Genomic DNA, 16424 nt, shown 5'->3' with positions numbered 1-16424 from the left:
CCAATCAGCACAATCAGTCTTTTAGTCAGCACTGTTGACAGATTATAGTGTTTATATAGATACAACAGGAACATGAAACATAGTGTGTTACTTTCATTGCTGGCTGGTTGAGTTCATCTCAGTTGGATGTCACAGTGAGCCTGGTTCCAGACCTCTGAATCGCTGCCCACATCTTACATTTGTTCTGCCTCTTTTCTTTCCTGCCTTTCTGGCTTTAACTTTAAGTGACAGAAAATGAGGAATTCAGTTTAAGGGTGTAGGAATCACATGCTAGACAAATCAGGAGAAAAATCTTAAGTTGTAAACATGGTTAATTATAATAAATATAGGCAAACTGAAAAATTAGGAGGCAGAAAAATGGATCTGTCCACTTGCCCTGTTATTATGGTCTTAGGTCAGTATTTCAAATAAATTTGTTTTTCTCTAAGTATCACTACATGTGTGACTCTCTGCATTTTGCACTTATATTAGACTTTAGCCAGCCAGAATAGTGTCTGGTGTGATTGACAGGTCATTGTTTTGGGGCTCTGTGGTGCTGTGTTATTGCAGCAGGGCTCATGGTATTAGGTTTCATAGAAAGGGTGGTCAGGGAGCAGTCAGTTCAAGCAATCAAGGAGATGGCCACCCACATGGCCTCAGGTTTTAACAGACAGTATGGTGGCTAAATATTATGGATGCACGGTGGCCAAGAAAATGATCTCCGTAAAACAGGCTTAATGAATTCACACGGACAGAGCCAAAAATGCACAATGGCACGTAGTGAAACAGATTTTAAAAGCATTAATCTCAGTAGATGTATAGATTCATGACTGGAACTCGAAATTAACTTTCATTTGTTATTTTTTAAATGATATGTGTAGATAACTATTCTTTGAGTACTGTGGAAAGAGTTACATTTCAAACAAGCTCTCAAACACCCCTGTTGACTATTTAGCCTTCTTATCTGTTAGATGGCAGTGTGATGGCATTTCATCTTCTGGCTTCAATCACTTAGCCATTGACTGTGTGTCAGTGGGAGCTGTCATCAGTCACGTTATCAACCTCCGTCTTTCCTCGTCTGTGGTTGGGTGGTCTTGGTTCTACTAGACCACCTCAGTGTCTCTTTATCTCACACACCTGTCATTACCTACTCGTAATCACATCATAAATCTTGGTGATTGATTATAAAAGCCTTAATGCTTTTAGATTAGTGTTAATGCATGGCACTGTGATATCACTGCTTTTAGAAATGATACCTTATCTACTTCCAAATTCTCTCATCCTGTATTAAGGTTAAGCTAACCCTTGCTATGTGTTTTGCATTGTGCTCTACAGGAGATTGTGCTGGTGTTGTTCTTTGGCACAGAGTATGTGGTCCGGCTGTGGTCGGCTGGCTGTCGCAGCAAATATGCAGGCATCAAAGGACGTCTCCGCTTTATCAGGAAGCCCATATCAATCATAGGTGCACCTGGCATTTTCCTTTGTTTCCATTTAATACAACGGATGTCATGAGTTTTTGTTGTAAATCAACAGCTACAGTGTTTCATTGAAACTGAACTGGTTCCAACGATGTTTTGATGGCAAGTAACTGAATTATCCTTTCTTTGGTCTGTCTGTATCATGTTTTTCCCTTCTCACAGATTTGATAGTGGTCATCGCCTCAATCATTGTGCTTGGTGTAGGGTCCAATGGCCAAGTGTTTGCCACCTCTGCCATCAGGTACACTGAGTATTTCCTGCTGCATGTTATTATTTACTCATAGCAGGAGCCTGATCAAAAGATAATGAGATAGATAAGGTGGTTGTGTGTGTTGCAGGGGTATCCGTTTCCTCCAAATCCTGCGCATGCTACATGTGGATCGACAAGGAGGAACGTGGCGGCTGCTGGGATCTGTAGTCTTTATTCATAGACAGGTGGGTTAAAAGTCTTAAAGCTGATGCTGCCAGACTGCTGTCCATCTCTCCCTTTTCATTGTTTCTTCTTTTTTTGCACTATTACACAATGAAGTCATAGGATGTAGTGTTCTCCTCTTAATCCCTAAACTAGAACTCTTTGGTTTTAGTCAAACCTGACATTCGTGTTTCTGTGTAAGAAAAATAGGACTGATCATCTGTGCAAGGTTCAAGAAAATAAATGTTAACATGAATCCAACATAAGCCTAATGTGGTTTGTCATCATCTTTGTTGTCAGGTGACTGCTTTATCAAATGATCTGCTCTGTTTAGTGGAAATATATTTTGCCTTTAGCAGTGTCAATAAGCCGATGGAGTGGAAAAGACTAAGCATGTTAGAATGTGTGCTCAGAATAGCATTACATTACAATTTGCTTTCATGCTTGGGTTTCATTTAGCAGTTTTTATATTTGATAATAAAATAAGCTTTAGAAATGCTGGTCAAAAACATAGTCAAGAGGTCAAGCATTTCACTGCATCTACTTTTATTAATATAATTGACATATATAATAGGTCCTTCTAACAGGGCTCTCTGGCACTTTTTGCATTTACTTTTGTATTTAGATGCTTAACCCATTGATGATCCCATTCAACATTATAGCATCTGACCCTGTAAAAGACAATAACTTGCATCACATTGCTCATAATCTCCATCTCTAGCAGTTGGGAGATTCTCCTGGTGACTTGTTGGAAGTCCCCATCTGTATTCATAATACATATTTGTCCCATTTTACGTGGGGTTTATGCACAGATACAAATGTCTGTAATCTTCATATAGTATGTGCATAATCTTTCATCCAACATTTTTATACTGTCATATTTGGCTAATTGTGGTGTGTTTTTCAGGAGCTGATCACTACCCTGTATATTGGCTTCCTGGGCCTGATCTTTTCCTCCTATTTTGTCTACTTGGCGGAGAAGGATGCTGTTGATGAAGAGGGCAAGACAGGCTTTTCCAGCTATGCCGATGCCCTATGGTGGGGCGTGGTAAGGCAGCTAAACTAGGAAAAGAAGTACTTCTATTGTGGCAAATATAAGCCCGTTACTCATATTTTATAAGCATTTTATCTATGTTTGTGTTTTTTCACATTTTTAAATGCACATAGTGGGATTCTTTCATGATGCTTGAATTCCATTATATAACTTGCATATTTGAAAGGCCACATCACATGCATATAAAAAAAAATCTCATTACTGAAGAGCTGTAACAACATATCTGTACAATGCACTCTAAAGTGGAGTTGTAACTGGAAAAATGGAGATGATGGACCACCCTAGTTACACCAATTATTAATTCTTCTCACTGATTCTTATGTGTTATGTGTTGCTGCAACACTTAACACAGAGGCGAGTGTGTTGATGCTTTTCGTGCGTAGAGCTGGTTTTGCCTATGCCTGTGCGGAGGCTCAGGTTTCCAGAGCAGTTAATTAAACATTTGAATTGAAAGTGCAGCGTAATGAGAAACCTATGGCAGCCTTGTGTAGGGGATCAGCGAGCTACAAAGACACGGTAATAAACCATTCACCTCTGGGCTCTTTGGCTCAAAGAACTTTTAGAGCACCAATATAAAGTGTCAGTTCCCTTAATTAAAACTTTAATTGTGGGATTACTACCTTTTATGTAACGAGGGTTAGAGGGGTCACAGTACTCCTTACTGCTCTATGGAAAGCTGAAGAAAAGCTGTTATTTGTGTTGCTCTGTTCACAAAGCCAAGAAAAGAATTGCGGTTGGCGATTTGCACCTTTTTGTTTTTCTCAGAATATAAACTTGAGAGTCATGATATGCGATTACAATTGGTTTGTTCAGGTTTGTGAGCGTTTGTGTGTGCACTCGAAATGAGATTTCACTGATTGGAGACTGCTTAGTTCTCCCAGTGTGTATTCCTTTTCTTTGCATGACTTCCACATTCGGATGTACAGGTGCGGGGCACAGCTGGAGGACGAGCCAGAGCTATGATTCATATCCCCTTCTCTCACACCCGCCTCCCCTGCTTTTCTGCTTCTCTTATTCTTCCCACTTGTTGATGGTTGTTTGATACTAACAACCTTAACTACAGGAGATCAGAAGATCAGGAAAATTAAAGCTGATGGTTCCAAATCTGCCGTTTTACAGTTGGTATCACATACAATGGAAATTGAAATAATCACACAGTGCATATGGCATGTGGATTTACATTTATGTCTGTATTCATGCACATATTCAGACATGAAGAGGTTTTTGCCACACACCCTACAGTTTAAATGAGAGGGTGTTTTTTAGTAGACCATTCCTCTCTGATGGTCAGGAGACATTGTTTAGTCATAGGATTTGTGGATGAGGGATTAAATCCCCCACCACTCCCCCTGCCCTACAGCACCCACCCACCCACTCTTCCCGCTACTTCTTTTTTACTCCCAAAGCCCCTTTAACTATCTCACCTTACATCAGCCGCTTTGTGTTAGTTCACAGTGGCGACTCATGCGGCGATACACCATAGACACCCACAGTAAGCCAAGTGCATTCTGAATTTGTCAGAATTGGCTCGCCTTTCAGATTGGGTGTACATGCAAATGCAAGAGGTATTTGTTTTCTCCCCCTCACCCTGGCAATTTCTTACTCTTATTGCGGATTAGTAGTTGGGAATCTTATTCCCTTTGAGGAGTACAAACATCTAATGCCTTGGGCAAGCGCTGACTGTTGTGGAACAAGGGAGAACGGCTGATAAACTTTTTCTTCATTGTCTAACTCCCCTTATAGACTGCTGTGCTTAGGCATGAAAGCACTGCAATGACTGACATTTACATTTCATCAGCACTTCATTAAAAATGAAAGGGAATATCAGAATAAAGTTACTTTTTTTTTTTTTTTTTGAACCTGTAACATTTAACATGTAAGGGAACTGTTACATATTGAAATTGTACATAAATATAACATTTGCACGGGCGGGTTCTATCTAACACTGACTCTTGTGCCCAGTTTTGACTGCAGACACAATTTTAACCTGAAATAGTATCGCTTTAGTTTTGCTGAAATCATGTGTCACATGCTGTCACACATCACTACAACCTGCTTATGAAAATCTTACAGGAAGTAAGAGAAACATCATCCACTCTCTGTCCCTAGGTGACTGTCACCACCATCGGCTATGGGGACAAAATTCCTCAAACGTGGATAGGCAAGGCCATTGCCTCCTGTTTTAGTGTCTTCGCCATCTCCTTCTTCGCTCTGCCTGCTGTAAATATAATTTTAATCTGAGTCAATTTAATTTATAACCAATATCGAAATCTGTTTTTTCTGTTTTTCATTTTAGTCTAGGCTCTCTGTGATGAAGCACAATTTGTCTTAATCAATTTTAGAACTTGTTTACGTATGTAATAAAACGTTTTTGTGATATTCTGCATCTACATTCCTAACCTATACCTGAACTGTTTCATCTGTGATGTGATACATTTTCTTACAGTATACTGTACATTACAGCCAATTTCTCCCTGATCAGGGTATCCTGGGCTCAGGTTTTGCTCTGAAGGTTCAACAGAAGCAGAGACAAAAACACTTTAACAGGCAGATTCCTGCTGCAGCCTCCCTCATCCAGGTACATTTTAGCATGTAATGGAATAATTTTGGCTGTCAGGAAATAGCATCACAGTCCATCTCTTGTTTTCACAGTCCATCAATAATTTAACAGTAGACACATGTTCTGTATTCCACAATTGGTTTTGGACCATGAACATAGCTACAAAATCTATTTAGTCTGATTCTTTATTTTTTGAAAGGTGCAAAAACTTGAGCTTTTCATATTTTGCCAATGTAAGTTTCATCAACCATTGAAAACTGAACAGAGGAAAAAGTAACAGTATTTGTTGACTGGAAATTCCTCTTGAGCCATGGAAACACCAAGCGTCATATCACTAGAAGGAACAAGTAGCTAAGCTGCATTGTGCCAAAAGCTAACCACTACAAGGACAGTGACCCTGAAAACACAGAGACACAACCACATAAAGTTAAGATTCCTGTGACACAAAGGCACCTTAATGTCTGCAGGACACCGGTGAAACAATGACAATACCCATTCCAAAATTGTTGGTCACAAGTTTTGGCTTAATATTACCATGAATAGAATAAGCTTTTTATAAAAAAAAAAGTAATGATGGATTTTATTCATCAATCAAAACTAAATTTATATAGCACATAAATATAGAAATGTTAAGCCCAAAATGATCAATAACTGTTAAAGATATTTGCATATATTGCTGAATTTATTTCTGAGAGTGTTGCATCACTGAGTTAGTTCTGTAGTCCAAACAGCAGTTCACTAAATCTATGCTTTAACTTGTCCTCCTCAGACACTATGGAGATGCTATGCAGCAGAAAAACCAGATGGCTCTGCTACTACATGGAAAATGTACGTCTTAACTCCAGAGGCTGTCACCACACTGGAACCTTACACCACCAGCCCTAATGTCCGGAAACTGAACATATCGGTAATTATATCAGAATTGTGTGGCTAATATTGTTGTGATTGGTTTAACTTTCTCTAAATATTGGCTAATTATTTCCTTTTTACACTAATCTATACCCCTTAAATATTAGGTATATGGTGCAATTAAGATTCACACCTTCATTTAAATTCAACCAGACTACTCTTTGACTCTCTCTCTTCCACTATTTCTGTTTCTTTGCTATGATCCGGTCAATAAGGTGATCCCCACTCTGAAAAACCCAGTCTCTGACCTAAGTCAAATGAGAGTTTATCTGTTCAGTCTTTGTTTTAGATACTTCCTTTTGAAATGACAGTGCCCTTACAGTATTTCTCACATAAGACGATTTTTTCGTTTATTTTTGATTAAACATTTAAAACAATTCTTTCAACCTGAGGTACAGAACACTGAGAACTCTGCAAAAAAAATGTCAGAAAAAGTCATCAGACTTCGCTGCTGCAGGGAAGATTTGCATATGTCAGGCCCACACCGTATTGTCTCCTTGTGCAGTTCACCTTTCACAACAATATTAGCTATGTTGTGCCTTGGCAATACCACATAAAAGGGCAAGTTAAGTTCCCACAAACATACACGCATGTGGAAGGATACACAACGCACACAAAACACACAAATACTTGCACACACAGCATCCCCCCACCCCACAAGGCTTGACTCCGCCGGGATGACTCGAGGTCTTTGTCTCTGCTGGACAAAGACTCAGTCAGTTGAGATGATGTCACCACCGCCTTTCTCATGGGAGTAAACCTTTGTCTAGTAGAACAACAACAAAAAAATCTTTGTGTAGCATTGAACCCACATGTATTGGGGAGAATGAAGCCTGCTTCCGCTCTTTTCTGTTTCAGCATGTGACTTTCTCTGATTTTCCTCTCTCCCCCTTTCTCTGTCTTTCACGATTCCTCCCCTGTTTCTTCTCTGTTTAACAGTCTTTATTTCATTATTTTTCTTTTCTGCTCTTTTTGTCTCCTCTCTTTCTGCAAATTTTCCTCTCTACCCTTTTTTTCCTTTTACTCATTACTACAAGCCTTGGTTTTTCTCTTTCAGTCTGTTCCTGTATCATCTTCTCTCTTAAACTCAGTGTATGTTACAATTTCCTCCTGCCCATCCATCTTTCTCTCTTTTCACTTTTAGCTTTACAACACACCACCACCACCTCTCTCTCTCTCATAATGACTCATTCAAACCTTGGGTATTTGGATTGAACTGCTGGCCACTTGTCAATGCCAAAGTCTAATCCACTGAATAATTGAGTTTCTATAAAGGCCACGTCCATGACATTGGTGTGGTTGAGTTGGTCTAAGAATTGGACTGAAGGCACCATTTAGGCCCAGTGACTCATTGACCTCCATAATGTGCATCTATGAGCTCACTCAGAGAAACTGGGGTTAAATAGTTGATGCTTATGTCAGCAGCTAAAGTATAGTGTTAAAATCTTAAACCTATTAAAAACATGGAACTGTGGTAAATGGGGTAAAAATGATTTATGCTAAGCCTAATTGTAAAACTAGTTTATAATACAGAGCAACCCATTTTTAAAGCTTCTATAATGGAGGTGGCTTGGCCATGGCAGATAAGTCAATAAGTCAGAAGTGTATAATTTAAAAACGAAAACATATGCCCTCATCCATGGGTGTGGTGTGGCATAAGAAATCCATTTCCAGGCGCTAGAGTGGATGGTTAAAAAACAGTCTTTAATAAATATTGGCTAATACATTAAAAAAATACATAAACACATGTGTTGAATGGACCTTGTATACACATGTTAGGCTGTATTAGACCACTAGGGGCAGTCAAAAAAAAGAAACAAATAATTGTTTTAAATATTAGTGACAAAATCCTTACCACCTAACATGGACACCTAAAGCTCAGTATACATGTATACATAAAAATCCCTTGGAGAGGCAATAAAATGATATGTACTGTAACAACATGACAGGTACTAGATTGATTACACAAAATTACCTCACTATAATAAAGCCAGGACCTAGGTTGAATTGCATAATAATGCTTGACTGGAATGAGATTCTGAAATTTCATGTCTGAGGTGATGCTAGATGTATATTTATTAATTTGATGTATATGCTGAACAGCTGTAAATCTTTTAAATCATTTTAGCTGGTTCCAAAATGGATAGAAGAGTTGGTTCATCTTAGTAAATCACAATGACTCTGATTACAATTTATCACTGATAATAGGCCTGCTACACTTTTTGTTTATTAATGGGTTTGATATTTCTTCTGTCAGAAAAAGGGGACAAAGAGGAGGCCAAAGTCCAGAGGTAATGGCTCCATGGGTGTGGCTTCAGAGAGGGCTTTATCAATCCCCCAGATCACCTACGATCACATCGATGACTCTAGTGAGAAGAAAGATGTTTCATTTTTCCTGGAAGAGCCAAGGGGGGCAGTGGAAGGTAAAGCACTGGAAAGCTCTAGTGTTACTGTAATGTATAGTGATGCATAAAAATTCTTATATCAGTGTTTGCATTCACTCACTAATTTTTTGTTCTGTGCATGTGTTTCAAAGAAACCCAGTGAACATCTATAAAATCTTTTGCCTCATTTCAACTCACTCCCAGAGAAATCAACTTGCTGAGGTCATGAAATATAAAAGGCTTGTTTGATTACTACTTGATCAAACTGAATTCCTTTTTCACGTCTTTATAACAGATTTTTTATTCAAAACCTGACACCTCAGAGTGCCATGTTCTATGAAGGTGTTTTTGAACAAGGTGTTATTGAATCACCTTGGATATGTTGGCTATTTTTGCAGAACAGGGCCAGCTGGCAATGAAGGCCATGTTGTGGTGGACATCTGACAAAGTGAATTACTACAGTAATGAAACCATTTTTTTTCTGTTCCTATTAATACAGTTTTGTTTGATGAAATAATGTGTGTTGAGGGCTGTGAGATGATTTCATGCTGCTGCTACAGCCTCGGAAATCCATTATTCCAGTAAAAGTCTTGTGTTTTTGTGTTCAGGGTATTTAAAGGGCAAATGCACCCATGATAAATTGCACATTTTGCCATGTTAGCTGTCATCTGTGTTTGTCCTTTGGCCAGTGCTTGTTGTCCTTATTTTGAATTTCTGTGAAATTTAATTCTATAGAAGCAATAACTAGAATAACCACTGTGACTGCTGCTGCAAGGCAGGAAATAATGGGAAATCATAATAACTCAGTCTTCTCATTAGATCAGTCTGTTGATTGTAGTGTTGACAGTCATGTCACCCTCATGAAAAATTGTATTGTAACACTAGTCATGCCTTAAGCTTTAATGTAGTGCCATCATGAGGGCACAATTTTTCTGTCTAATGCTTGAAGACATGCAAAACTAATTTATATAGCCAAAGCTGTATGTTTTTTAAACTGCTAATTAGAGGTTTTATCACAGTGAACATGGTGGAGCTACCAAACATCCATGTGTTAACATTGTAAGCATATAACCATGTTGACAGCATGTAGAATAGATTGAAGGATCTCTGTGTTTACATACAACCTCACAGGACTACTAGCATAGACTCTTAGTTTTGCCATTATCATACTTCTCTCAGTTAATACAAACAGTGGAGACACTGCACATTACTGGAGGAATTGTTATGGGCTTTTCACGCAGTAAACAACGGCTCTATCCTGATCCCCTTAGAGCCAAGATGGCAGCCAGTTGTCTCCAGAAGGCCAGATGGAAGCCATTTCAGTCTCAGTGGTGATTAGAGGTCATGGTTACAAGCTCTTTACGGCTTCACTTGTCCCCTTTGCTGGCCACAGACACTCGCTCTGTGCTTAAGTAAAAAAAAAACTTTCAAATATGTGCTTATGAAGGTTACGCATACAAATTTCTTATCGCTCCTGCAGTTTAGTAATATTGATGCCAGGTTGTATGTTCTTACCATGAGGCTGAAATAAAAATGAGCCAGAATGATTGTGCTGATTTCTGACCAGTCACCAAGTAATTATAAAAGTTGACTTTTGTGTTTTCTAATTGTTGCCAGCCCATGTACCTAATGAAAGCAGCAATGTTTTTAAATGCAGTTCTATACAAACAGCTTATGATCAATGGCTGATTAGTTAAGGGGTTGGTGGTTTGACTTCCTGTGTTAAAAGCCAACCTCATTAAATGAATTGACCCAGACTCCAGGTTAATAAATGCACTTTATGAGCTTTTCCTGTCAAAGCATGCAGTCATAAAAGGAGCTGGAGTGATATAAAGGCAGACCATCACTGGAAGATCAACCACTTATGAGGGGAAAAGCTGTTTAGTTTCCTACTTAATTGGGTGAATCTTATGTAGTGAGGGAGAACATATCTCTAGTGGAAAATGTGTGTGTGTGTGTATGTGTGTGTGTCAGAGATTAGGGGTGGGGGGAATCAATTTTTGATACCAGAAAGTTAGAAATCATATTTGCGCCATGGTACACACCCGATGATGTTCTATGACACAGCCCGTGATGTTCTACTACCCTCCGCCTGTTTCATATTGTTTCATATTTGTTGTTCTGTCATCTGGGTTTCTGTGTTTCAATTTACTTTTACTGTACATCGCCCACTTCTTAGATACTCTACACTTTTGCCGTTACATTTTGACCCTCTGTTTATGTATTGCTGTTATCGTTGTTTTAATGCACTTTATGTATTTCATGCTGTATGCTTCCCTTTTCTCTCTGTAAGGTGACCTTGAGACTTTGAAAGGCGCCTTGAAATAAAATGTATTGTTATTATATTTGATCTAGTATCTGTAACATTTATGTGATAACCAGCAAGATAAAAAGCTTAAAACAGGCCAATCATCCTTTATGTTTTTGTTATTTGCCTAAGGTCAGGCAGGTAGAGACTGTGGAGTGGAAAAAAGAGTTGGACAAACTGTGAATAGTATAAAACCATGTAAAGAAGCCAATGTCTGCAGCCTGCTGTTGCTAATGATAATGTGTTGAGTTGAAACAACACGGGACTGTATGATCTTTGCTTTAGAACAAGCCGTAAAACAGGCCTCTGCAATGCAAACTGTCTACATAGGCACTGCTGCTTTATTTTCATTTTAACCGGTGCTGCTTCAACAAAGAACTCCTGCATTTCTTTAAAGAAATCCAAACAGATAAGCAAATGCTGTTACCACAGCTCATTGATCCTGTTGCTCCTGCTGACTAACTGTAACTGCATCATCTATTGCTTTGTAATGCAGTTAGATTATTTATGGAGTTTGCAAATTAGCTATACTGCTGGATTAACAGAAAATCTGACATAATAGTGTTATCTGTGCTTCCCTGATTGTGTTGGATACTTTTTATGCTGTATCTAGTCAAATTAACCTCACTCATATTCTAATGAACAAAAAAGTGTTTTTTGCAAAAAGGCAGTTCCATTGAGCAGCAGAAATCAGTGCGATTGAGTAGTTGTAAGGCTGTGTCATATCTGCTCTAACTGGTTATACTCCAGACATGGTTACAGTCCCAGTAATATTTGTGCCTTTCTTTGCAGGAATCACCAGAATGCTCAGACAAACAGGTGAGTCCATTTACCTTCCCCATTATAACTGAGGTGCATTAAATGTGATTCTATGGACTGGGTGCACTCTGGTCTCATGATAGCTCCGTCAACCTTCCATTGCATAATCTTGTATTTTAAGACATATACTGTACTAATATCCAAGCGGAAAGAAAACAGACTCTTAAGTCTTTGTCAAAAGGACAAACACATGCATGTGTGATTACTGTGCTGTCTAACCAGCAGCCACTAATACTAGTTAAGTGCTTCTTTTTCTCCTATTAAAAACTCCTCTGTGTTAATCATTAGCTAGCCTGTCTTTTTAATGTGGCTCAGACAGTATTTTAATTAGACTCGCTGGCTGGCTGGGCCTTTGTCCCCAACCGGACCAAACCAGAGCCAAGTAAGAGAGACTCAGACACTAGTCCTGCGCTGGTCTGTTTTCTTTCCTGGGTGCCCTGCCAACACTCTGGCTGAGGGACAGGGCTGCCCTAGCTAGGAATGGTCAGGAGCCCAGGGGACCACAAGGACCTAGACTAGGACACTAAATAAAGGGAGAGGGATGTGAAGTTGATAAGTGGCCATTGTAGGAGCTCCAATGGTCAGAAATAAACTAGTCATTGTTTAGTTTAGGCAATGTCCGGCTTACTGCTCCACTTATCTGTCTGGCCACAACTACTGCCTGTAAGAGTCTCTCATCGCAGCACCCTCTCTCTCTCTCCATCTGTATCTCTACCTCTCTCTTTTTTTTTTTTTTCCTTTGCCCTTGGCTCATACTCTTCAGTCCAAACACGTTTGCACTGATGGGCCAGATAAACTACATATTGTTAGTAAACCCTTATCCTGTTTGTATGGTCGATAAGCCAGTTCACATCTCCTTCAGTGAGCTGAAGTTGGAACTAAAGGTGGCTCTGTATTTTATTTTATTTTTTTTGGATAACCCCTCACTCTCCCTCCACCTCTCTTTCTCTCTCTCTCCTTCATTGTTACTCTCTTAGTCACTGTCTCTGCTTCCGGATGCATGATGTTAAACAAACTTGATGGAAAACTAGAGTTTGAATGGCTTTTACTTGAATTGGAATGGGCATTCTGTTCTTGGACACAGATTTGCCTCACCATTCTTTATCACAATGGAGCCCTGGTGGTTTGGAGGAGAGACTTGTCAAACTCTGACAGTCTGACTGCAGGTCAAGGCCCTGCATCACATGTTGTTTTTTGCTGTTTTAAGCTGCAGCCAGTGCCACTGGAGCACTGCAGTGTATGCTTCTTACTTATGCTGTTTCCTTATGTAGATTGATTTTTTTTAATTTTTTTTTTTTTAACTTAAATACTTTTTCCTGTAAAATAATTCCACCATAAAATTACAAATTTCTGCTAAGTGAAGGTTTGTTGTGTGTCCTTTCTAAAACATCTATGCTAATTAAGAGTTTTGAAATCAAATAGTTTCACACTGAACAAACCCACTGATATAGTGTGTATATTTAAAAATTTTCCTTTATTCATTTTTCTTTCTCTGTTCTTTCTCTTCTCGTGTTTTAATTATTTTTGCATAAGGCCCTCCTCATCATTCTTGGTCATCCTTCACTCTGAGCTGCCCTAGCTCTCCAGGTATCTTTCTGTTCCTTTGTCTGCTTTTATATTACTCACTCTTACTCAAATATATATCTCAGCTTATTTTCATTTGTAATAAAATTTCAAACACTTACTCAACACAAAAAATTCTGTCACCTATGATATAAAATAGTTCATAGCTAAAATATGTGTATAAATATTTAGCATATAGTGTCGCTTTAGCGCTCTACATTGCAGAGATCACATTTTTTTCAATCAAAATGAGTCAATTGAAAACTAATACATCAGCATTAATTTTAACTTCCAGACTGATCTGGAATATTACCTCTTATTTTTGTGCTTTGCAGTGAAGAAGAATCATGATAGTAGCACCTCCATCGACATCTCCCGTGCCAACAGCCTGACCGATGAGCTGGACTACATGAGTGAGGACATTCCACTGCCTGTGGTGAATGAGAAAACTCAGTAAGTCCCAAAATAATTTTCCTTTGCTTGTCTTGGAATCCCCATCTCCCTCCCATCCATCACCCTGCACTGACCCCCATTCTCTGATCCATATTATACTGATTTCCCTGCATGTTATATTGCCTAAAGGCCTTTTGTGAGACCAGAGAGCCCATCTAGCTGCTCTCTAAATGAAGTTGTTTTGTTCAACTCTCTTGAGGGTTAAAGAGACTCTCAAGGGCCAAGGCCATATCAGGTACAGAATTATAAAAGGGATTATCCCTTTAGTCTTGGGGGAAATGTCAATTAAATCCTTCTCGGTAGGCTGTAGAACATGTTAAGGTACCTAAAGCTTGTCGCCACATGCCCTCATAGGATTGAGAAATCTCTGCTGTTGGTTGCTGTGTGAATTGCAAATGTTTTTTGATGGTCCTCTGTCCTTGCTGAGATTCATTAATGTGAGTGAAAATGTAATTCTGATTCTTTGCTTCCTATGATGTCATGTAGAAGCAAAGCCTGTTTATGACTGCTGAAACCTTTTTTTCCCTCTACTAATTCATATTTTGTTTTCACGAGTATCAAGAAGCCAGTACTCACAAATGATGGGTTTTAGTTACTACAAGCATTCACATAGAGGCAAAGCGGGAAGACTTTGCACAGACAACATGTCAACACTTTCCTTTGGCTAAATCCCAGTAGTGGGAGACTGCTTGAGTATATTTCCCACTGCGGCCGAGTCATGCAGCATTAGATTAGGTGATTAAATGCTGAGCATTCAGATAATACCAAGCCTCATAGAACTAAAACCATAAACTGGTGTGAGGTTGCAATAGATTATTGGATTAAAAAAGACTTTGTAGGTTACATACAGTGTAGTTGATGTTGCATATATGGTTGCTCCTCTCATTATTAACATGATGGTTGTCACCATCAACAGTCGCCTGCTATAAGATGCAGTTTGGACATGCAGTATATGCAGTTGTATATACTGTGTTGTATTTGTTCCTTTCTACATGCTTAGAATCAGAGGGGATAATGTTATAAGCAGAAAAGGTAAACAATAACCACAGAACATTAAATGTGCAATAACTGCATGTCAAAAACAAGCAGCGTTCACTCATTATTACATTATTGTAACTTGTCAGTGCTTTTGAAGCAGAGGAAATGAGACTAGCTCTTTGTGTGTGTGTGTGTGTGTGTGTGTGTGTGTGCAAATGTCTTTAGGCTGTTGTTTGTTCATGGATGTTTTTAACTGTATACTGCATTCTAAGTGCATTCGTCTCCTTTTGCTGGACCTGCAATCTGCAGTCAGCTCTATCCATCACCTCTGTCTCTCGTTACCATATAGCTTCCTTCATAACGTACTTGAATTCCGCAAGTACTGTAGCGGCCCTCCTGCTATTCTTCTGTTTTTCTTTTCTCCGCTCTCCATCCGCCCTGATCTTATCGCATGATCCAAGGGACACCATGGAAAATGTCAACTTTAACATGGCATAGAAACTATAACTAACCACTTCCCAAGCTCCTATTAGTCATTGAAAATTTGATATGTGTGCTGATCCTGAGAAAAGTGATGTGGTTACATTTTCTCAGATGTTTTTTTTTTGGCTGTTGAAAAGAATAGTTATTTTTTCAAAGTCAAGTTCCTTTAAATCATAAGTTAAAAAGATTTATATATGTCTACAACTTGTGTGTATCTGACCGCTTACTTCTGCATCTGGGTGTGAGATTTAGTGTTAATGCCTGAGGCTGCTGAGTGTTAATACCAGGGTCTGTGAGAGCAGGTCTTCCAGCTGTAGGAATAAACTTTGTCTATTTGTATCCACTATAAGGCTACCATGCCTATAACTAAGCTATAACAGCCAGGCTCAGATTTGGGCCATGCTGGGCACTCCCATAACATCTGGTTTGTTTTGTCCCTGGTGTCACGCCACCAAGGACAGCACTGTCATTTTGCATCCTTATCTGGATTACTGCAGACAGCTACCAGACCCACCCATACTGCCTGAGGTAACTTGCATGCACCCTCACTGTATCAGTGTTCTGTTAATTCATATTAAGGAATCGGTGCACTTTCTAGACTTAATGTAAGTTTTATAAGGTCTGGATTTCTCCTCAGTTTAAATGACTTATTCAAAAAGCATTTTTCCTACATTTTTGTTATATCTGTTATTTAGTTTTTCCTGTGTGACAGTACTGGCATTGCTCAAGTGAGACTACCCCCAAAATGAGTGTTTGTGTTTGTTCACATGTGAGTGAGACATCAATACAGTTGACTGTGATGTGCCTTGGCTTCTGAAGAGGAAGTGGTGCAGGGCAGTGTCCACATGCAATCATGTCTTTTGCTTCTGTGAACCCAAAACATACAGTACGCACACTACCACACCTACACAAACACACACAATAACTCTTTTTCCCATCCACAAAGATAAATTCTTATTATTGCCTTAGCTGTTTGTTTAACACCAGCTTATGGTTATTTGTTGGACTTTGAAATATCTTAAAGAAAAAAAAAACACTTCATCT

The 16424-nt window shown here is 39.0% G+C and overlaps 1 protein-coding gene across 1 annotated transcript in view; it reads left to right on the top strand.

Moving 5' to 3' along the window:
- kcnq1.2 (potassium voltage-gated channel, KQT-like subfamily, member 1.2) overlaps positions 1–16424 on the top strand; it is a 130731-nt gene that overhangs the window by 13930 nt on the left and 100377 nt on the right. The window contains exons 3-13 of the mRNA XM_026311127.1: positions 1315–1441; positions 1620–1698; positions 1796–1892; positions 2777–2917; positions 5033–5143; positions 5406–5501; positions 6253–6390; positions 8650–8815; positions 11877–11903; positions 13437–13490; positions 13802–13919. Of these exons, the coding sequence (XP_026166912.1) occupies positions 1315–1441; positions 1620–1698; positions 1796–1892; positions 2777–2917; positions 5033–5143; positions 5406–5501; positions 6253–6390; positions 8650–8815; positions 11877–11903; positions 13437–13490; positions 13802–13919 (1154 nt within the window). The remainder of the gene's footprint in view (positions 1–1314; positions 1442–1619; positions 1699–1795; positions 1893–2776; positions 2918–5032; positions 5144–5405; positions 5502–6252; positions 6391–8649; positions 8816–11876; positions 11904–13436; positions 13491–13801; positions 13920–16424) is intronic.

The sequence above is a fragment of the Mastacembelus armatus genome, chromosome 6 (genome assembly GCF_900324485.2).
Source record: "Mastacembelus armatus chromosome 6, fMasArm1.2, whole genome shotgun sequence".
Lineage (NCBI taxonomy): Eukaryota > Metazoa > Chordata > Actinopteri > Synbranchiformes > Mastacembelidae > Mastacembelus > Mastacembelus armatus.
This window is presented reverse-complemented; position numbering and strand designations above follow the sequence as displayed.